The sequence below is a fragment of the Colossoma macropomum genome, unplaced genomic scaffold (genome assembly GCF_904425465.1).
Source record: "Colossoma macropomum unplaced genomic scaffold, Colossoma_macropomum, whole genome shotgun sequence".
NCBI classification, from domain to species: Eukaryota; Metazoa; Chordata; class Actinopteri; order Characiformes; family Serrasalmidae; genus Colossoma; species Colossoma macropomum.
The window spans coordinates 785,840-809,161 of NW_023496020.1; the positions used below are offsets into that span (position 1 = coordinate 785,840).

The following is a 23,322-nucleotide window of genomic DNA, read 5'->3' on the forward strand; positions in this document are numbered from 1 at the left end:
TGGGTGGGGCTAAACTGCTGTAGCCTAAATGGATGGGGCTAAACTGCTGTTGTGTGAATGGGTGGAGCTAAACTGCTGTAGGCTGAAAGGGCGGGTCTATAGTGCTGTATGCTGAATGGGAGGAGCTAAACTGGGTGGGTGGGGCTAAACTGCTAACATTGTTTTGACCATTGTTTTGAATTCTTTGATGTCACAACCACGATGAATGCAAAACGAGCTGTTTTTGCACCTTAGTGTCCATATATGGACATATATATATATATATATATATATATATAAGTATAACAGGACATTTTAAAATGTTAAAAGTGTTTCCAAACTATGTCAACAGAGCCAGACAAAGTCGTTTTTCATGATATGGGCCCTTTAAATGAGAGGACTGTGCTCAAGAATACACTGTGGGCCATATTAGTGGTTTTCCAATTATGAAATTGTGAAATTATGGTTTGCATCATGAAATGAGACACTGGTTACAGTTCAAAGCAGTCTTTGCTTTTATGATTCGGAATGGAGTTTTAATGCGCTGTGGGTTACTGTGATTCCTTTGTTTATTCTGCTGACCTTATAATAACATTTGTGGCTAAAGCTCTGCTTAAGAATGACATAAAACCATCTCCTGCTTTGGAAGATCTCAGGCACTGACGTTGCTGCTGTCCTAATGGCTGCTTTACTGCTGATAGTAAAGTCACGATTGTGTTCCCTTGATGCCCTGACGTAAGTTTGTCCTCTGTTTAATGAGATACAGTAGAATCTTGCTTACGCAAACATTTCACCCTCTTGTTACGAGTCCTCAAACTCCCATTCGGCTTTTTACATCCATAGTCTTTTTCTCAGAGTCATTGCTGTTGACCAGTAGAGATCTTTAGTAGAGTAATTGTTAGTGATGGAAGTGCTTTCGCATTTCAGTCCAGCTCCCTGCAGGTAAGAGCATCAGTAAAAGTCCACAAAAGGAGCAAAACATCGCAAAAAACACAAAAATCAAGCAATAGTGCAGCACATTCAGAACATACTGCACTCAATCCAGGTGAGCAGAGTCGGTGCTGCAAAGGAGGAGCAGCGGCCCCTGTTGAAACTGTGTTTAAAGTTTTTGGACGGATTGTGGAGTAAGTTTGAGGTGTGTCTGTGTGTCAGGCTGACGTCTTGTCGTCCTCTTTGCACTTGCGTGGGATGAAGTGCGAAGCGATGATCTCTTTGCGTGTTTTTTTGCCCTTCAGTGGCCGGCCCTTCTGCGACAGAGAGATAAACATCTCCTTCCCGGTTTTAGTCCATTTATCAGACAAGTAGGCCGTGTAGAAGTTTTCTAAAAACACCTCCTTAAAGTTGCAGCTGTCGCTGTAGTCTTTCTGCAGATGAGAAGAGAGATTAAAACTCTGCTTAAGTCTCTGCTTCTACATCAGCTTAATTAGTTAATTGTTCAGATGATTCAGCTAACTTGTAAGGCTCGTAATCGCTTGATGTCATAGTAGACACTAAATAATTCATAGTAGCTACACAATAGCAGTGACTTATTCAGTAATTCAGTAGTTAGTCTTTCAGTCCACATCGGAGACACATGTGAAATGGTGTGCAGAGAGTTTACAGCTGCTGAAGTTGCTGCAGTGGTTTTGGAAAGTAGTGACGAAGATAACGGAGCATTGTGGTATGAAACATATGAGTATCATGTTATATGAAGAGTTTTTAGGGAGAGTTTAAGAAGATATGCACAAATCGATAGAATGACCACAGAGGGGTAAAGAGAAAGCTTATTAACTATCTCTGAAACCATAAATAATATGTAATAAGAGATGAATGTGAATTGTGTGTGTGTGTGTGTGTGTGTGTGTGTGTGTGATCAGATTACCTTTCCCTGTAGAACTCCACTACGGTTCATACAAATATAATACTGACTCTTCACCCCTTTAATGGCCAGAATGCCTCCCTCTGACACTGTCCGAATCTCCAGAATACCTGCACACACACACACACACATACAGCAGAGGGTTTAACACAGGTGGAGAGAGGGAGAGTGTGTGTATAACATGTATACTATTCATACAATATATATACAAATACATAAACTCATATTTTTGTATGACGGGGTTTCCAAAGTCCAGCCCCAGGGCCAAATGCGGCCCATGAACAGATTTTATTAATTACAATAAATGAAACGTTGTGCATCTTTTATACAGTGATAGGAAACAGGGTCATTTTGAAATGAATATGATTTGTGAATCATATTTCGGCCCTCAGGTATTTTGACAATAGCACTCTTTGAAAAATTTGGACGCCCCTGTTGTATGAGTATATTGCTACTACTTTAAGGCACTGAAAAGCTGGAGAAAACAATTCTAATTTGATTGTAAATAAAATATGAAAATTACATGTAATCAGTTCTATGGTGTTTTCCTTGATCATACCAAATTTAGGTTGTTGGAGATGAATGCCAAGGAACTGTGGGCAGTTCCACACTTTCATTCCTCACACCCATAACTCAAGCATTTTCTATTAGCCAGTTGCATTATAAATAAGACTGTTTGCTCTTTAATAGGCCAAACTGGCATTTTAATAATGCCAATGAAAAATCTGTTTAAATAACACGAATGAGTGCATTCATCTGCCTCACATTATTTACATTATACAACACAGATGTGCCGAGATAAAGTAATAAATTATCAGATTACAGATTGTTCAGAGCTGAAATTGTGTGATTCTGATCTGGGCTGATTCTGATTGTGCACTTATTATAGAATCAAGATATTTTCATACACATAAAAACCAAACTTAAACCTCAGAATCAAAAAACATATCAAACAGTATATGGATTGTCACAGCCTTGTGTGTGTTTGTGTTTACCAGGTTTATGGTAAGTTGTGGGGACCAAAGCTGTTTTTACACTCACATTGTGGGGACCTTTCTTCCAAACACAAGCTGGTCCCCACAACGTTAATCATTCAATTTTAAGGTGAAGACCTGTTTTAGCATTTGGCTAGTAGTATTTAGGTTTAAGGTTTGTCTCCAGGAATGAATGAAAGTCTATGTAATGTCTCCACAATCACAGAAACAAATGTCTGTGTCTGTGTTGTGTATGTGTGTGCATGAGAGTGCAGGGTGAAGGTAAACTATGTGATAGAGAAAATTGCTCCCCAATGTGTCTCTGTGTGTGTGTGTGTGTGTGTGGAAGGTGAGGGTGGGCTGTGTGACTGAGAGGCAGCTATTCTGCAGTGTGTGTGTGAGTGTGTGTGTGTGTGTGTGTGTGTGTGTGAGTGCAGGGTGATGGTAAACTATGTGATAGAGAAAATTGCTCCCCAATGTGTGTGTGTGTGTGTGTGTGTGTGTGTGTGGAAGGTGAGGGTGGGCTGTGTGATTGAGAGGCAGCTATTCTGCAGTGTGTGTGTGAGTGTGTGTCTGTGTGTGTGTAGGGTGACGGTAAACTATGTGATAGAGAAAATTGCTCCCCAATGTATGTGTGTGTGTGTGTGTGGAGTGTGAGGGTGGGCTGTGTGATTGAGAGGGAGCTACTCCGCAGTGTGTGTTTGTGTGTGTGTTGGGTGGTTTGGGTGGTCATTACTGACTCCACAGTGTGGTCACATCTGTGAGTGAGATTAAAGCTGAGCCTGAGGGTCCGGGGGGCTGTCAGAGCTGCTTTGCACGCTACACTGCAGCCAATAAAACCACAGCATCACTACAACACACACAACTCCCAGCACACACACCTTCCCCTTATCATCACATACATGAGAAACAAATCTGGGGTAGAGGATGTACAGTACAACTGAACAAAACTGTGTTTTGTTAATTATGTTAAACCACATAATCAAGACTATTAGAGAATAAAGGTGGACGGATGCATTTAAATTTTTTGGCACAATTTAAAAGCTTATTTAGAGTAGTTTGGTGTGAAACACTCCGTTCTAGATAAACTTGTTCACAGTGTTTGTGACTGGAACAAGACGTCCACCTCTAAAAGCTCCCTCACAGAAAGTTATTACATGAAATGGTTATGAATTCACTGCCAGATGTCTGAGACACTGTTTTATGATAGTTCTGAGAACTTAAAATCCATTCATGGTGGAGGGATTCATGCAGGGCGTTGTGAGGCAAAATAGTCCCCAAAGATAACTTACTTAGATTTTCCACTATTTTTCCATCATCAACATTCCATATAAAACTCAGACACGTGTAGGTTCACTGGTGGTTTTGGATAGGAAATAATAAAATGTATATATTAGTGCTGTAGTCATGGCGACCCCTGGTTCCTATCACCACCACTGTAGAGAAATCTGAATCATTTCACACCAAACCACTCTGAATCACTCGGTTTACATCTCACACACTCAGTTATGCGGGAATTCTAAAAATTGGTGGGATTTTTCTTTTACACCCTTTAACAATTCGCTTGGTTTGAGGCAAGTGAGTGATGATTAAGGTATGCAGTTAACACCATGCTAATTGGTGTTAGCATATTCTTCCATTGCTTGTTAACTACAATAGCCTCATAGCTCCAGTGCTAAAGCTAAAGAAGCAAATGTCAGACACCAAACATGTTTTGGCTGATGGCCTACATTTGTCATAAGGTGGGAAAACTGGGAATGAGATGTTTTGTCAAACTACGGCTTGTAACATGAAGTACATTACAATGTTATCATTAAGGCAGAGTTCTAGAAGTGACAGCAACATTTTGTACAGAGTTGTGACTTGCAGAAAAACTTGTGCTGTCTAAGTGCAGCGAGCTGGATTTGAATAATAGAGTTTGGAGAGTCTCTCAGCGTGTTTAGATCAGAGATAGCGTGTGTTTAATTCTCTTGTGGAGAACTGTGCACACACTCGCTCTGAACTGGATCCCCACCAATTCATAACCTGACCTTTACAGAACATCACGTGAGAGGTTGCTTGAAATTATAATGCTAACTGGTATCATGGTGAATATTAGAAATGAAAATGCTCTGGATAAGATTAGATTGCACTGAATGTTTTTATCAGTATGTGTGTATATAATACAGTTGTGATAGAGAGAGAGAGAGAGAGAGAGAGAGAGACAGACTCTTTAGCTCTTGCATGTCATAAGTTTCTCCCATAAATGGCTGACTCTGGCTGGAGTGTTGATGGATGCTTTAGTTCTGACTCTCACTGAGCTTTTATGCATCTGTCTGTCTTTCTGTCTGTTGTTGAAGCAGCAAAGTAATCTCTGGATGCTTGTTCTTAAGTGAATTTTGGCTGTAAATTAATATTTGCTCATCCTTCAGTGAGCTGTGTAAACTCTCTTTGTGCAAAGTGGACAGCAAATTGAGTTTTAGTCCTCAAGTTCAAGTATCGTCATTGTGCAGCTGTAAATTTAGCCCTTTAGAAATTACTTCACAGAGATATTTGAGATGTTTTTTTTACAAGTGGCCATTGATCCATAAGTGCAGATGTCAGCGTTTGCTTGACAGCATTGACTATGGAAAAAAACACCTTTACTTTAAAAAACAAATGCCAGCTGTCCAAAAGTATTCAGACAGTCCTTGTAATACGAGTTCAGTACTGCACAGCTTGTTTCTCCATAGAAAAGTACAGTCTTACAGTCTAAGATCCACACAGCCATTCCGACAGACTGTAATACACTACAGGAAGTGTAGGGGGCGATATGACTCCTACTGTTTCATTTAAAAATGTTCTGTTGTTCTTTATACCTGTAGATATATGCCATTTTTAATTCTAAGGCTAAAGAGCTTCAGTTTTAAATGTTAAATGACTATTCCTGTGATGAATTATTAGGATTAAAATTTAGTATTGATAAAAAATATTGCAAATTTTGTGATTTTAATATTGAAATAACAGAACATATTTTCTTTAGCTGTATTCAGTCTCTTTAGCTGTATTCAGTCTTCAGGAAAGATCTCCAAAACTGGTCCTCTTCAAAGAATGTTGACTTAGAAACTTTGGATTTTTATTTGATCAAATTTTGTATTAGTGAAACTGAATGTTGAGATGCGTTTTGGATAATAATATCATCATTTTAGCAAAATATTTTCCATACAAATGTAGAATATTAAAAAAACTTGCACTGTTTTTGTTTTTTTAAAAAGGAACTTGGTCTTTAATATTATTGAAAAGTTAAAATAGCTGCAAGCTTCTTTCAGTTTCGGGAAATATGACCTATTATGAACTGTATATATCGCCACAACATCTGCTTTTCTTTTTTTGTATGTAATTATTAATTTTGTTTAATTTTGGAATCTCCTTGTCTTGCACTTCTACTGCTGAATTAATGTGCTTAGTTTGTCTTCTACAATCATGTGATATAATTGCTGTTCTTGAGGGTACAGCTTGGATTAAACAGAAAAACAATGTTTAAAACAGTAGAAATTGTTGCACAGAGAAAATTAAAAGAGAAACTGAAGAGGGCAGGATAGAGCAATTATTTGAATAATCAAATAATAATTGATTGATTAATTGATAATAATATAACTTAGTTGAGTTAAAGCCCTAGTGTTAAGTATCTTTTCTGTTTGAGTGTAGGATCTGACAGCAGTAGCAGAAACAGTTACTTGAAAACAATGAATAAAAGAGTTTTCTTATGATAGAACTGATATGTTGTAAATCAGTCTGTTCAGGTAAAAGTTCACGGCAGTGTTTGATCAGCGTCTGAACTTCTTCTCCCCACAGAAAAATCTGATACTTCTCTCTCAGGCCGCCTCTTTTCTTCCTGAGTGCTCATGCTGTACTTTAGCCCTTCTGTCCTGCTGGTTCAAACATTACGACCAGCGTCATTAAACTCACTAATGTGTTTTCAAACCTTTTAAAAGGTTACAGCAGTTTGGTTTAGGTTAGTGACTCAGCACTCCGGCCACTTTTCCACAACACAGACCGTTTGGATTGTCCGTATTTACGCAGATAAATTAGATTTGTTCACTTATAAATTCAGTTGTTGAAAGGCAGGGAAATGGTTTGTGGGAAATGGCTGCCAATTAAACAACTAAATGAAGTAAAGACCATCCAAATGAGTCAGTGCAGCTGGTTTACTTTACAATCCATTTCAGTAAACTCAGGAGTTGCGTTATAAGGCTAGACACTGTTTACGCGAAATGTGACGTATTCAGTCATTTTTCAGCCTTCGGTCTTGTGTATGATGTTTGAATTGTATTCGCATATTTGTTCTAGATCCGGCTGTGCATTACCGCGATTTTTTTTCCATGGTTAAAGGGTGTTGTTAGGCACAAAGTTCACCTCCTTGTATCTACACTCACTGTCCACTTTATCAGCTCCACTGACCATATAGTTTCACTTTGTAGTTCTACAGTTACAGACTGTAGTCCATCTGTTTCTCTGTATACTTTGTTACCCTGTTCTTCAATGGTCAGGACCCGCACAGGACCCCCCACAGAGCAGGTATTATTTGGGTGGTGGGTCATTCTCAGCACTGCAATGACACTTACATGGTGGTGGTGTGTTAGTGTGTGTTGCGCTGGTGTGAGTGGACCAGACAAAGCAGAACTGCTGTAGTTTTTAAACACCTCAGTGTCACTGCTGGACTGAGAACCAAAAACATCCAACCAACAGCGTCCTGTGGGCAGCGTCCTGTGACCACTGATGAAGGACTAGAGGATGACCAACACAAACTGTGCAGCAGCAGATGAGCTATCGTCTCTGACTTTGCATCTACATGGTAGACCAACAAGGTAGGAGTGTCTAATAGAGTGGACAGTGAGTGGACACAGTGTTTAAAACTCCACCAGCGCTGCTGTGTCTGATCCACTCACACCAGTGCAACACACACTAACACACCACCATCACTGCAGTGCTGAGAATGACCCACCACCCAAATAATACTTGCTGATAAAATAGACAGTGAGTGCAGAAACAAGGAGGTGCAACAACAGCCTTTAACAGTGGAAAAAAAATCACTGTAATGCACAGACGCATCTAGGACATATATATGGATACAATAAACGAGATTTTAATGTTATGGCTGATCAGTGTATAATATGATAAATAATTTAAGATAAAGATAATAATATCAGTTAACAGTTATGCTGCCAAAAAGTAACGTTTGTTAACAATACACTGTTGCTTCCAAGGGACACAACAGTCAGAGATTATTCTGTAAGTAAATCAACACTAATAGCAAAAGCTCTCATTTTTTAAGTTGTTGCAACAGTAGGCCAATATTATAATGGTTTTTATGTATTGTAATCACTTGCTGAAACTGGATAACTTAATAACTCAGCTGGTTTGATTTGAGAAGAGCACCATGTGGTTCATGAACACAGAACACACTGTGGAAGGTGAGAGATGTGTGTGTTTTGCTGGCTCTGCTCGGTTTGGCCTTAAGGAAGTAATTGCGCTGCAGTGAGTGACTAGATAAACATATTAAACACTTTAACAGATTAAACCCCCGCTACAGGCAACTACATTTTTAATAAATCTGTCAGCATTAAAGGCATGTGGAGTACTTAACTGTCTGACAATACTTGTTGTGTCAGCTGGAAATAATAGTGAAATAGCTGATGTATAATTTGCATAGGGACATTAGTTTCTGATGGAGAAAGCAGCAAGATTAAAGACACTTTAGTGCACTTTGTTACTCCTCCAAACGCAGCGTGGTGCAGAGCCAGTGTTTGCCAGAGTCTGCAGTGGAAACAGAGACGAGAGCTGAGCAACAGCGAATGTCACTGTCATGATGAAAAATATATACTGTAGGTTGAGAGTTGCAACCCAAATGTTAATAAGAGTCATTTTGTCCTTTCAACAAAAATCAAACCACCTTGGCAACCACAACATTTTATGCCCATTTTACCATCTTGGCTGTAAACATGTCTCAGTATGTGCTAATGTCCTAGTATAGGCTAAAAATAACTCAGCTACAGCTACTTTTCTTGCATCTCTGGCAGGAAATTCTTCCACAAAAGTAGAACAGTTTCTTGTACTATGTCTCTCAATGTTTGACTTTTTATTCTCCAGCTTCTTGTTTGAATTTTTTGTTCCACCTTAAATGGTGCATGAGGCAGCAGAATGTAACTGCTGCACCATTTAAAGTGGAATGGGAAAAGAGGCTAGCAAATGCGAAGCTGACTTTTTAGTGTTTGACAGTTTCTTGCTGCAGATTAAACGTATTAGGAAATCAACTGGAGTGATTATGAATGTAAATAAGTCCATTTGTCTCCAAATGATCGATGTTCGTCTTTAATCTTTCTCTTTGCCTTTTTGTTAGCTACTAGCTAGGCGAAAACGTTGTCTGTGTTGCTATGGTGACCGGCGGTCTGTGCTGATATTCAGGGTTAAAGGGTGAATTAGCAGTTCTACATTAAGACATTGGGGCTGCAACAGGGCAGTAAAAGATCCGCATACAACTCCGGAGCCATGTTGCTGACCCCTGCTGTAGGTGATATTTTTGCTTAAAGCGGGTTTACGTAGATCAAAAAACAAGACACTGAATGAAGGTTCTGAGATGCTCCCTTTGTGCTTCTGCTTATAAACTACACACTTTGAAAAGAGGTCTTTAGTGAAGAAAACGGTTCTATATAGAACCATGAACAATCAAGGAATCATTTGCATGATTAATTGGTTCTTTCCAGGGTGAAATGATCGAGAATGTGCTGTATATGGTTCTTAATAGAACCTTATTGAAAAGCATTTGATATAGTACCAAAAAAGGTTCTTCTGTTGTCACAAGTCATAACATCATAACAATAGACGAACCTTTTGTGGTGCTATATAGAACCATATACAGCACTGAAGAATGATTTACACTGAAAAAACGGTGTCTTGTCAAGTGAAATGATCTTAAATATAATCGATTCTGAGATGGTTGTGCACTTATTAAGTTTCTTACAGCAAGCAAAACTATCTTATATGCATACATATATATTTTTTTTTTCAAATATGAGGCATTGTGGGTGTCTCTTTGTTTATCAGTTCATTCTCAATGCTGTACAGATTTATCAATTATCATGAAATCACTTACAGCTCCGTTTATCATCCAAAACATCTTCATTTTTACAGCTTCTTGCAAACTGACTGAAACTTGAAAGGAATTAGTTTTAGTCTAGAATCATTTTATACACACATCTTCAAAGAAATTGGTTTATATGAATGAAATCAGTGACCCCAAACTTTTGAGCGGTAGTGTACCTTTGTTTTGTAGAGAGGTACTTCTACTGCAGTAACAATTGTTTTAACAAATTCTCTGTTTCTATAACTATTTCTCTCTCTTTGTGATGATCCAGCACAGAAATCCAGTTCAAACATTTCCTGAATCTGTAGAGTCGCCCTTTCCATTCCACCTTATCATGAGATCGTATGTGACTCACATCTGGAGTTATGAGGCTATGAAGAGGGGCTGAGATACCCATCATCTGCCTCTCACCGTGTGGAACTAGTGGATTCGTGAGTCCGTCTACAGTCTGTGTGAAACCAATGGACACTTGGGAAATCACTAAGGACTGACCATCACGCCAGAAACCCTTCATTCTTCATTCAGTCCACATCGGAGACACATTTGAAATGGTGTGCAGAGAGTTTACAGCTGCTGAAGTTGCTGCAGTGGTTTTGGAAAGTAGTGATGAAGATAACAGAGCATTTTGATATGAAACATATGAGTGTCATGTTATATGAGGAGCCTTTACAGGAGCATTTAAGAAGATTGGGCTGGGTTGCTGTGTTTGTATAGCTAACGTTAGCTAAAATGTGGAGAGAGGCACTCTTGCATTTGAGAGTTCTTACGAGGCTGACAAATTTTCTCCACTAACATCTCCATCTTCGATGAGGGAAGGTCTTTCTGATCAGGCAGTGCGTCTTGAGCCTTAACATTATGAACCATTGACTCAAGCTGCCGAAGAGTTAACGTAGTGTCCGAAAATGATTAGCAGACGAATGGTAGAACATTCCCTAAAACCGTGATAGGTAGCTTCTAATCATCTTAAATGCAATGAGACGATATGTGTGGAAAAACATCAAAAGCGGTGCAAGAAAAGTGTCATAATGTTCTGCCAATGCACTAGTGTCTCCAATAGCCTTGGTCATTTGTCCCCATATGTCAAGACTTCTGTGAGAAATCTTGGTGTTATCTTTGACTTGGACTTCAGATTTGATAAACAAATCAACTCTGTAGTAAAGAGTAGCTTCTTCTAGCTCAGAAACATTGCAAAGCTTAAGCCTTTTCTCAGTTTTTCTGACCTGGAGAAAGTTATTCATGCATTCATCTCCTCTAGAATTGACTACTGTAATTCTTTATATATTGGGATTAACCAGTCTCTATTGCAACGCTTACAGTTAGTCCAAAATGCAGCAGCTAGGTTACTGACTAGTACCAAGAAAAGACACCATATCACTCCAGTCCTCGCTTCACTTCAGTGGCTACCTGTCCAGTTCAGGAGTACAGTTTAAAGTGCTTTTATTTGTTTTATTTTAAAGCACTTAATGGTCAGGCTCCCTCGTATGTCGGCAGTATGCTCACTCCCTCTACCATACAGCTTTGAGATCATCCTCGCAGAACCTGCTGGCTGTTCCTATATGGGCTCATTATGTAATAAAAGTGTAAAAACTTTATTTTTTTTAACTTTATTTTAATAGTGATTCATTTTATGTAACTCATCTTATTATTTTTGTTCTATTTTCCTACTTGTTGTGCTGTTTATGTGTTTGCTGATTTGATGTGCAGCACTTTGGTCATCGCAAGTTGTTTTAAGAGTGCTTTATTAATAAAACTCACTTACTTACTCGTTACTATGCAGCACTGGTTGTTGTTGTTACAGACTCTCTGTAATTGCTCTAAATCTCAGCATTCTAGAAGTATTGGCGATCCCCATCGTACAGTCAGAAAAGATTATTTTGATGGAAATGATTACAATAACACACTCTTGTGCAGCCCAACTGTGGTTTGAGTTAATAAACTGCCAACATGGTTGTAAATATGAACAATAACAGAGTAATAAGGAAGAATGGGAACAATTCTAATTAGCTGATCCTCATTAATACATCTTGTCAGTTTACTGACTGCTTTTAAATCGCTCTCTCTCTCGTGTGTGTGTGTGTGTGTGTGTGTGTGTGTGTGTGTGTGTGTTTGCAGTGACCTCCTCGGGCCGGTTGAACCCCTCAACCGTTAAATGTGACTGGATGATTTATTAGATATGTGCGTGCACTGGGCTGGTTGGCCTAAATGTTCCTGTGTGTGTGCATATGTGTGTGTGCGTGTGTTCTCTGTGGGCAGTCAGCAGGCACATCTGGGTGTATCAATTTTTCTGCTTTTCAACGCCAATCATTACGCAATCATCTTTTCCCTCTTGTCTAAAGACACTCGCTGCCTGTCACGCTAGGAAACACACACACACACACACACACACACGCACACACACACACACACACACACACACACACACAAAGTACAACACAGTGCATACAGTTAATAGATAGTAAAGAACCTCTGTGTTTGTGTACGTTTAGCGTACGCAGTACGATTATAGCTAGAGTAGTGGATTTTGTGCAAACCAGGAAGTGTAAGCTGGTTTTTGAAAAATCCAACCGAAAAAATTCCACCCCACTTTCCGCCCTCCTTCCAAAGCCCCCCTGAAAACACATGAACACACTGACTATCACACAGAGAGTGCTGGAGCCAATAAAGCCAATATAGATTAACTTAAGACAAATACCATCAAACAACACTCACCCAAAACTACAATGCAGACGTCACTGAACAAACACGCACACATTACATACAAGATAAACACAGCTAGCGCACACCTACAGCTTAGCTAACATTACTAGGCTAAAATTGACTTCCTGTTCGCTAGCTTCTTGTCTGAGTTTCCACCTTAAATAGTGCAGCAGTTTCATTCTGGTGCCTCAGACGTTACAATAATAACTGCTGACCCATTTAAGGTGGAGCAGGAAAATTCAAACAATAAGCTGCCAAATATTTCAGTTTAGTGCTAACATTAGCATTGGACTATCATGAGTAACTAGATACATTACATTGCATATATTACGCAATCATCCTCACACAACGCAGTGCATACAGTCAATAGACAGTAAAGAACTTTTGTGTTTGTGTATGTTTAGGGTACACAGTGCAATTAAGCATGAGATTTTAGATCATCACTCTATCTCACTATCTCACTTAACAGCACTATCTTGGTCTATTTCACCATCTCATATTACATCACTATCTCAGGGATGCATCACTGTCTCTGCTGTAAACTGAAATAACAGCCGTCTTACTTGTTTATTGTATGTCACGCTGTACAAGATATTATAAATATATTAATAAATGTAGTAATAAATATAGTTGCATCACTATCTCACTGTGTCTCACTTTGCAGCACATCTCTCATCCTCTCTTACTACACATTTATTTATCTCTCAAGATGCTTTGCATTTGAATATAATAATAACCGTAGTCATAAATATAGCTACATCTTTATCTCACTTTATTTTTGTGTTATACACTACCGCTCAAAAGTTTGGGGTCACCTGTCATAATAATAACTGTTATTTAGTAATAAACTCATACAGTGTAGACTGAAATGCTAGACAGAAAAATACATTATTTACAGTTTACACAGTTTACAGTATTTTTGGAACAGCATAAAGTTATAGTGTGAAGTAATAAGCTTCTTATTTTCTGCTTTTTTGAAGTATGTTGTCACAAACACACTCTCTAAATCTGTTTAATTGGTGAGACTTGGTTATGGGTTTTCAAATATGAGTCATTGTGGGTGTCATTTTGTTTATCAGTTGATTCTCAATACTGTATTTTTCAATCATCACGAAATCACTTACAGCTCTTTTTATCATCCAGAACATCTACATTTTTTACAGCTTCATACAAACTGACTGAAACTCGTAAGGAATTAGTTTCATTGTAGAATCATTTTATAAACAAATCTTTATAGAAACTGGTTTATATGAATGAAATCAGTGAACCCCAAAATGTTCGCTGGTAGTGTATTTATGATTATATTTATGTTTATAGCATCTTGAGAAATAAATAAAATATCTGCCAAATTCTATGGTAGGCTATAAAATTAGTTATGCTGACATGTGCTGCAAATCAGAAATTATTTGCTTTAGGAAGTCTCATTCTCTTTATAATACACACACAAACACACACACACACACACACTCACATACACAGTGTTTCTTTACTGTGTGTTGACTGTTTGCTCTGTGTTATGCTTGCGGTGCAGGTCGTATCTCCTGTTCCAGAGCTGGGCTGTCAGGTGTGTGTGTGTGTGTGTGTGTGTGTGTGTGTGTGTGGGGCTGCAGCGTGTTAGTCGCTCTCTGTCTCTCTCTCTCTGACAGATGTGGAAAACACAGGCCATTTGTTTCCATCATTAAGATTCTTTCTCTCGCGGCTGTTGAGAAACGTTTATCCAAGCGCAGCACCTGTTTCGCTTTAGCGTTGTCATTTCGCCCTCCACACGCAGACCCGTGACCCTCTTGCCGTTTCTCCGAAAGCGGCGCACTAACACGGCCGACACACTAACCCAGCTGAAGACGGATCTCCTGATGAGCTCCGACAATCTGGAGATGAAGCTGTGCGGATCGGATCTTTGCAAGCAGGCAACAACAAATCCAAACAAATCCTTATGATCCCTGAACACAGTGCTGGAACCACAGAGTTGTAATAATAATAATTATAATAATAATTTGAAGAACCTTCAACCCTGGACCTTCACTTCAGTTTCTGGTCCTGGATTTTGTAATCGCTGGTAGTTAACCCCTTAAAGAGCCAGGGCCCACCAGCAGGCCCTTCTATAAATTCTATAACTTAAGAATAACTCAGCTAGTTTACAAGTTTCCGTAGTTGCTGAATAATACGCCTCAGTATGTAATAAGCCTGAGATTACAAGGAGTTAAAGGTGCAGTGAATAAGATTTTAGAGGAACTATTAGTATAAGCTAATCAGCTAGCCATGCAAACTTTGCAATGAAAACTGTTTCTTGAGAATATAACATACGTAAAAGTTGTGAATCATATCTTTGGTTGTTAGCTTTGGTGTATCACCTTTACTTTTGTTCTTGTTAGCTGTGAAGCTTTAAGCATGCTAACTAGAAAACTAGCAGAGGAAAGTGATGAAGTTCACTAGTCTTGTATAACAAACTAAGCAGTTTGCACCTTAAAGCACAGCAAATCGAATGCTATGGCTTTGAAATGATAAGCATTTTAAAGTAGTTTGTAACTTTGACATTTTTAGAGGTTAAAAAGGGAAATGTGTCAGATGGGAATGATTTCTGGGCCAGCTCTGCTGCTGTAGTCGACACGATTGGTCCCTCGTTTGGTCACTTTATCCCTCATCCGTCAAATGTCTTGTCTAATAAAATTCACTTGGGCTAATACAGTAATGGAAAGGCCAAATGGTGACACCAAGTGGACAAAGGCATGTTAAAACCAGGATTAAAGTGGGTGGAAATTAGCATGTAATTAACACTCTGCTAAATGGTGGGGTATAATCTTCCATTGTTAGCTACAATAGCTACATTAGCTTCAGTGCTAAACTGCAGACACCCAACATGCTTTGATTGTTTAACCAAATTTGTGGTAACTGGGGAAACTGGGGGAACGCTTACTTTAAGTCTTAAGGCCTACACTAGATGACTTTAAAATAACAGATTCCGAAAAGAGCGAGCATCACACACTTATCATCCATCTTGAAAAATAAATTCCTGTTATTTTTTTGTGAGAATGTGCACACTAGACGACAAGAGTGCAGCACATAACAAGTTACGGCTACGAAAAGCACCCAAACTCCCAGGTCGTTCAAGAGATAAAAACTAGCTAAACTAGACCAGAGCTGTTTGTGCTTTTATGTGTGCACAAGAAGTGCAGTGAACACAAACTGAGGATGAACCTGAGGTTTAAACTCAGATCTCACAGTCAGAGCTGGAGAATATTGTACTATGAACTGTCTGGTGAGTTGAAACGGTTAAGAGAGACTATTAACGCTGAACTCAACAAGCAGCTTGAGTTCACATTTTTTTCTCTGTCCAAGCTCTCTGATTGGCTGTTGCTTGAATCACTTGTTCAGTGACATCACTGACCGTCTCACTGAACATGAACATTTTGAGTCGTAAAAGTCAAACGTGTGAAAATGTCATCTGATCTCCTGACCTGCAAAACTCGTCTAGATTGCAAATGTGTTAAACAGGACAAATCAGAGTTTAAAGTGTGTAGTACAGTCTCAGCTCTGAGTGTGTAGTCTCAGCTGTGAGGCTCTGCGTGTGTGCGGTGCTCACTGTAGCAGTTGTTGGGGTCCTGCGTGCCGTTGATGTTGCCGTACTCGTCTATAGTGAGGAACCACTGCGTGCGGCTGTAGAGCCGGCGGGTCCGCACATCGCCCCCCTCCATGTAGTCGTAGTTGCGCGTGTAGCGCTCGTGCTTGGAGCAGTTGCACAGAGCCGAGTGGTCAGCTAAAGTCACGTCCAGCCCACAAATCCACAGCAGCACTCTGATGCAGAGTCCCAACAGCAGCAGGTCTGGCCTTTTCCTGCCCACAATCCATCTGTGCATCATAAGGCACTGCTAGGGGGAGCCACGGGCACCATACTGAGAGACAGGAAGTCCTAAAGCTGCCTGGGGGTCCAGACACGCTCCGGGGGTCCAAATACGCTCTGACGAGCTCTGTAAATCCTCACGCAGGGCGTCGGCCTTGATCTTCGACCTCCACGTTAAACAGTGTGGTCAGAAGTATTCAGGGACTTTGGGGCTACAGGTGAAGACAGACATTTAAATTAGAATTCACACTTAATTTAGCAGTCACATCTCATATCTAGATAACAGCCTGATGATCTGTTAATAATCTAATAGCTCGATCGGAATAGAATACCTCCATGTATACACCTCAGTCGGAATAGGCTAGTCCAATCAAGGCTGTTCTGAATACAGATTCTGTCTGATTGAATGAGGTGGGTAATCCTGTAAATAATCCGTTAAAAAGATATAATACGTGTGTAAATGCCTGCATCTGATTACATTCCCAGTCAAAAAGTTTGAGTACATTCTGTTATGACACGCGTAAAACTCTTCAGCAGGATGGACCGTAAAGCTCACAATAACAAGATGACCTGACGAGAATATGAGCACATCAACGAGATGAACTACAGAACAAATTAAACACAGAAACTGAAAACTCAGCAACTCACTGCTGCTCATCTCACTCACTGACTGGATTCACATGATGCTGGTTGCCATGCTAATGTCTACACTAATTGGTTCTTTACACATGCACATAATTTTGGATCTGATTACTTGTAGTGTGAATCTCTGCATGTAAACTTTATTGGCCACACCGTTGAAATGGTGCTTAGATAAAAGAATGTTTCAGAAAAGGGGTGCTGTGAGATGGATATCACTGCTGTCTGAACATTCTTCTTCATTTTTTAACATAATTTGAAAATGCCTGCTGCCCTTTACACTGTCTGTAAATTTTATGAAGAACAGACCAAAATGACTTGGAAAAATGTCTGGTTCCAGTGACATACATTAGAAGTAATGTATATTATTTCACTCTCTTGTGAAGTCATTCCTTTTTTCCGACAGCAGTGATATATAAATTTGTTATTTCACAAGTCAGCTTCATCTAATATATCTAATATTTATCTAATATCTTTATAACATATTAAATGTTATTGTGTCTTATTCACTAATAAGGTCCACCAATAAGGTCAAACATTTTACACACTTAAAAAGATAATTCTTCAAGCGTTCTTTAGTAAAGAAAATAGTTTTATATACCAAAAAAGGGTTCTTCTACTGTTACAACCTTGACATTGTAAGAATGGCAGAACCCTTTTTGGTGCTATATAGAACCACTGTCTTTACTAAAGAATGTTTGAAGAACCATCTTTTTTAAGAGTGTAGTTCCAGCTTGACAATACAAATGCATGGTGATTTGTCGAGCTAATGATTAGGCATGTAACGATGCTGAAACCAAGAACGAAACCGCGATACAAACGTCCACGGTCTTGTGTCGCGGCTCCGCAAGACAGAACTGCAGTACTTCCCCTCAACCCCAACCCACTGCCACAGCTGCTATTGCAGCCTGTTGAGCTGTCATTACATCATTAACAAAACAAAACTCATTTTTCATTTCACAATTAACCCAATATAACACATAAATCACAAAATTTGTGCTCTATTTACATTTAGCGCAAGCTGCACTGCAAAAAATGCCATCTTGCCAACAGAGATTATCTTAAATCTACTCGATACATCTAATATTCCTCATATTGATATTATTGTAAGCTTGTAATGAGACTATTAAACTTTCTAGACATTTTTACTGGGTTTGAGTGATTTTAGTAAGTAAAATGATCTCATTATATGTCAGATCATTTTAAGAAATGTTCTTGAAACAAGCCATATTATCTGCCAATATAGTGATATCATTTTACTCGATAACATTACTCAAAACAAGTAAAAACACCTATAAATAAGTTAAATAATCTTATAATACTCATACAAGTATCTCAAAATGAGAAATATTAGATTAAATATTAGAAATAGATTTAAGATGTTGTCCCTTGGTTGCCTTGGTCTTAATAGAATTTGTATTTATTTATTTATTTAGTTAGTTAGTTAGTTATGTTTACATAGTTATTTAGGTGAAGTTCAGTTAATCTCCTGTGTTCCAAATTGTTGGTGATTTAATAAAACTTTTTTCTTATTCACTCCCCTCCCACCCACACCAAAAACACAAAACAGAAGAAACCGAGGTCTGAACTGAACCGCGAATTTAGAGAATCACCTCTACTAATGATGCTAATTAAAATTAATTTAATTGATTAGCCGGATATTTGAGCTGAAAAAAGTTATCATTAAGATCTGACAGCAGAAAAAATGTACTTCAAATGAGTACAAAATGTCTGAAATTACATTTAATAATCTTGTAATATCATTAAAGCATCTGACAGTGAAAGGCAATAGAGTTATTTCACCTGCTTAGGTTTCATTTCCAGCCTGAGAGCTTCAGCCTCAGAGTCAACTGAGGACACATTAAATCACAACACTCTCGCTATTCCTCTCACCCCATCTCTTATTCTCTTTATATCTCTCTTTCTCCTTCAATCTCTCTGTCTCCCCTCTCTTTCCCTCTTTTTTCTTCTCCTCTCTTTCACCCCTCTCCCATCTCCTTCCATCTGTTTCTCTTTTCCTCTCCTTTCTCTCTCTGTCTCTTTCTGTCTCTCTACTTCTTTTTCTCATCCCTCTTTTCTCCTTTCTCTCTGTCCTCTCTCTCTCCACACAGAACACACAGAAACACAGGCATTAGTAAACGCACTCAGAGTAACTCACTTGTGCTCCGCGGCTGTAAATGACGGTGTTCCTCCTCCATGTGAATTACAAGTGTCTGTGAGTTGCATGTGCAGGTTGCTCCGTGTGAGTGCGCGAGTGTAAGTGTGTGAATGCGCGAGTGTGTGCTGCAGACTGTTCACTCTGTGCATCTTCTCTGTCTGAGAGCGCTGAGACAAACTCTGATAAACACACTGCTGCTGACCTCACACTGCTGCAATTACACTCCAACCAGTCAGAGCAGAGAGAGAGAGAGCAAGAGAGAGAGAGAGAGAGAGAGAGAGAGAGAGAGAGAGAAAACAGAGAGACAGAGAGAGAAAGGGAGAGCGAGAGCACAGATAGAGAACACTGAGGAAGGGAGAGAACAGAGAGGGAGATAAACGGGGAGAACAGAGAGAGGGAGAAAACAAAGAGATAGAGAGCACAGAGAAAGAACAAAGAAGAGAGAATAGAGAGATAGAGAATATAGAGAGCAAGAGAACAGAGAGAAAGAACAGAGAAAGGTTGAGAACATCGAGAACATCGAAAGGTAGAGAGAACAAAGAGAGATATATATATAGAGAGAGAACAGAGAGCGATAGAGAACATAGAGAGAGAAGACAGAGAGAAAGAAACGGAGCAGAGAAAAAGGAGAGAGAATAGGTGAGAGAGGGAAAGAGGATGAGAAAAGGGGGAGAAGGTGAAAAGGGAGAGACAGATGGGCAGAGAGAAAGAAAAGAGAAAGGGGAAAGATGGACAGATGGAGAGAGAAAGCAAGAGAGGAGAGATGAAGGAGGGAAAAAGGGTAAAGAGGAGAGGAGACAGGGAGAGAAAGTGGGCAGGACAGAGAAAGGGGTGCAGTAGATGTAGATAGCGATGGGAAAATGAGAGAAAGAGAGAAAAGGAGAGAAATTTTAAGATTTTAAGCACAGTGACAGTGATGAGGGTTCTGATGTAGATGGTGAACCATAGGCAGACGGAGCTCCTTTACCTTCACCTTATTACACAGACCTGATTATGTGGTTTCTGTTAATTAATTCAAATTAATCAGGTTTACTAGAGATACTGAACATCTCCACACAGTGTGAGACATGCACCTGATGATTTAGACATGCAGTCAGCACTAGGTCAGGGGTCACAACCCAAATGTTAAGACAAGCCATTTTGCCCTTTCAATAAAAATCAAACTACCTTGGGAGCCACAACACTTTATGTCTCTTTACCATCTTGGCTGTAAATCTGTCTCAGTATGTTAATGTGCTAGTGTATGCTAAAAAATATAAACAAAAACGCAGACTAACTTTGCTCTGCTTTATGCTTTTAGCTCAACTATGGCCGCTTTTCTCGCATCTCCGGCAGGAAACTTTTCCTCAAAAGTAGAACAGTTTCTCGTAAAATGTCTCTCAGCGTTCAACTTTTTATGAGGCTGAAGTCAGCTTCTCAATTGCCAGCTTCTTGTTTTAATTTTCCCGTTCCACCTTAAATGCTGCCTGAGGCGCCAGAATGTAACTGCTGCATCATTTAAGGTGGAACGAGAAAATTCGAAAAAGAAGCTGGCAAATGAGAAGCTGACTTCAGCTTCACAACTTTTTAATGTTTGTCAGTTTCTTGTTGCAGATTAAACATATCAGGAGTGACTATAAACGCAAATAAGTCCCTTTGTCCCCAAATTATCCATGTTCCTCTTAAATCTTTCTCTTTGGCATTTCATTAGCTACTAGCTTGGAGAGATTTTTTGTTGCTTTTGTTGTCTGTGTTGCTATGGTGACCAGCAGTCTGTGCTGATCTTCAGGGTTAAAGAGTGAATTAGCAGTTCTACATTAACTCCAGCATTTAAGACCATTTATTGTTAAACTGTGTTGAACGATCAGCAGAGCTTTATTTTACTGTAAAGGAGGATTATTTTATTTTTACCTAAATACATACATAAGGAGCATTTGCGCAAAGTCATAGTTTATAAATGCTTAAACATTTTCAATATAAAAGAATGCATTCATTTCCTGAACAAAGAACAGCATAAAACATTTTAACACCGCTGTTACATTTTTAAGAGCTTTTGAACTCTTAAAGTTATGGGAGTTTAAAACGGGGCCTCATGTACGTTCATGACATCTGTGAGCATGAACAGACAATGTATGCAGTTTGTCTCACAAGTTATTGTTTTGGACAAGTAAACACTTGAATATCAATCTAATTAATGCATTAGACATTTTTTATTACTACTCTTTAACAATTTAACGAATTGTTATGAACACTTACTGACCCAAACAGCTCTGAGCAATTCAGCAATAAATGAAGCCTCGTGCATCTTTTACACAGTGATAAGAAAACACAGTAGCTCACCTCACCGAAAACATCATTGCCAAATTCCAAGAAGAGGTTGCTTGCTTTGATTTATTGCTCTTTATTGAATGGTTCTGTTTTATATACCTACAGGTCCATTCATCATAAAATGTACATATAGTGTAAACAGCAGCTGGAGTTTTCAAATGGTGTTAAAAATAATTATGTTATGAAGTTTTTAAGCGTGGTGTTAATTTTTCAGCTTTTTTTCTTAATCATAAGATTTAGATAATAGGGAAAGTCGCCCTGCAGCTCCTTCAGCATCTGTGTGAGTGTGAACATCAAAGCCTGTCTGTGTTCTGGCTGCAGTGTGTGTGTGTGTGTGTGTACGTGTGTGTGTGTGCGTGCAGTAAATCTAGCGTGGTGATGTGCAGTCAGAGTTAAGCAGAAGGCTCTGCATTGGTACGTTCTAATCTCTAATCTCAGGGTCCGGCTTTCCTTCACTTTTCGTGTTTGTATTTAGCTGCACAATTTACAGTTGGACACACCTGGGTCCTGCACTTCAAACACGGCGGGTGGAGCCGGACCGTCCAGAGAACTCTCTCATTCTCAAACAACCTCCGAAACACCAACTCAGTACAGCGACAGTTCAGCAAACTAATGTGTGTTCAGAAAAAAAAAACAAGTACAAATTTTTCCCCCCTCAACCCAAACATATTTGATCAGCAAATCTTCTTAATGTTCTTAGAAAGTTTCTCCTTTTCAGTCTTGGTTCCTCTCAGTGGTTCCTCCTAATGTTCTTAGACAGTTTCTCCTTTTGAGCCTTCGTTCCTCTCAGTGGTTCCTCCTCATGTTCTTAGAGAGCTTCTCCTCCTGAGTCTTGGTTCTCTCAGTGGTTCTTCCTCATGTTCCTAGAGAGTTTCTCCTTTTGAGTCCTGGTTCCACTCAGTGGTTCCTCCTCATGTTCTTAGAGAGCTTCTCCTTTTGGGTCTTTGTTCCTCTCAGTGGTTCCTACTCATGTTCTTAGAGAGTTTCTCCTCTTGAGTCTTCGCTCCTCTCAGTGGTTCCTCCGCATGTTTTTATACTGTCAGTGGATGCCTCAGAAAGCTCTATGCTAATAAAAATGAACTGAATTGAATGAACACACTTGAAGAAACACACTGTCCCACACTCACCTCTGTGTGACCCTAGTTACCTGCTGAATGCCGAATGACCCCTGCTGTGACCCCATACACTGTAAAACACTTCCTACACCAGATGCTTACAGTCACACAGGCAGTTACACTTTACAGGTTAAATGACTGTGTAGAACAGATCAAAGAGAGAGAGAGAGAGAAAGTATGCACCAAGGTCTCTTTCCCCTTTTGTTGTGGGGGCTAGTCCCTATGTAGAGCTAGCTATTAGCACTCCACCAAATGTGAGGCAAGCTGTGGACAAATACAACCCAAATAAAGTGCTAAACTTGTAGACAGTTGTTTTCTCATTCCTCCCTTCCTTCATAGTAGCAGGAATGCTACAGTATTTTACCTAATTATATTTAAGTGAATATACAATTTATGGTAACTGGGGTAAGTTCAGCCATAGGCTCAGCTTGGCCCAAGACTAGTGGCACAATTTAGCCCACATGCCCCAATTTGAGAAAAAGCTCTGGTTAGCTCACTACTCTCCTCATATGCTCATCTCTGTCAGAATCAATCTGTGATCACATGCTTATTTCTGTGTATGTTGCTTAAATACAGAGAGCAGCTCATTTTACCCCCTGGCCTGTTGTGCCGCCTTCTCCCGTACATGAGATTAGGAGGAGATCACATTTAGAGT

The 23,322-nt window shown here is 39.4% G+C and overlaps 1 protein-coding gene across 2 annotated transcripts; it reads right to left on the minus strand.

The window, feature by feature from the left end:
* Positions 1 to 130: 130 nt before the first annotated feature.
* fgf7 (fibroblast growth factor 7) lies at positions 131 to 19,385 on the minus strand. Of its 2 annotated transcripts, none has more exons than XM_036564597.1 (4): positions 19,246 to 19,385; positions 16,191 to 16,660; positions 1,841 to 1,947; positions 131 to 1,343 (listed from the first exon to the last, which is right to left on the minus strand). In XM_036564597.1, exons 2-4 carry the CDS (start codon positions 16,465 to 16,467, stop codon positions 1,128 to 1,130), a joined length of 600 nt encoding a protein of 199 aa, XP_036420490.1. In that variant the 5' UTR covers positions 16,468 to 16,660; positions 19,246 to 19,385; the 3' UTR covers positions 131 to 1,127. The 2 variants fall into 2 exon arrangements, with proteins under 2 accessions (XP_036420490.1, XP_036420491.1); XM_036564598.1 differs by lacking the exon at positions 19,246 to 19,385 and adding an exon at positions 18,891 to 18,979.
* Positions 19,386 to 23,322: the final 3,937 nt, after the last annotated feature.

What these genes read in the sequence shown, in the direction of transcription:
- fgf7 (XM_036564597.1), bottom strand. Translation starts at nt 16,467, where the DNA reads ATGATGCACAGATGGATTGTGGGCAGGAAAAGGCCAGACCTGCTGCTG. An exon ending in GGACCCCAACAACTGCTACA is followed by an intron (nt 1,948 to 16,190) that starts GTGAGCACCGCA and finishes GTGTGTGTGCAG; the next exon opens with GTATTCTGGAGATTCGGACA. An exon ending in GTGGAGTTCTACAGGGAAAG is followed by an intron (nt 1,344 to 1,840) that starts GTAATCTGATCA and finishes TCTCATCTGCAG; the next exon opens with AAAGACTACAGCGACAGCTG.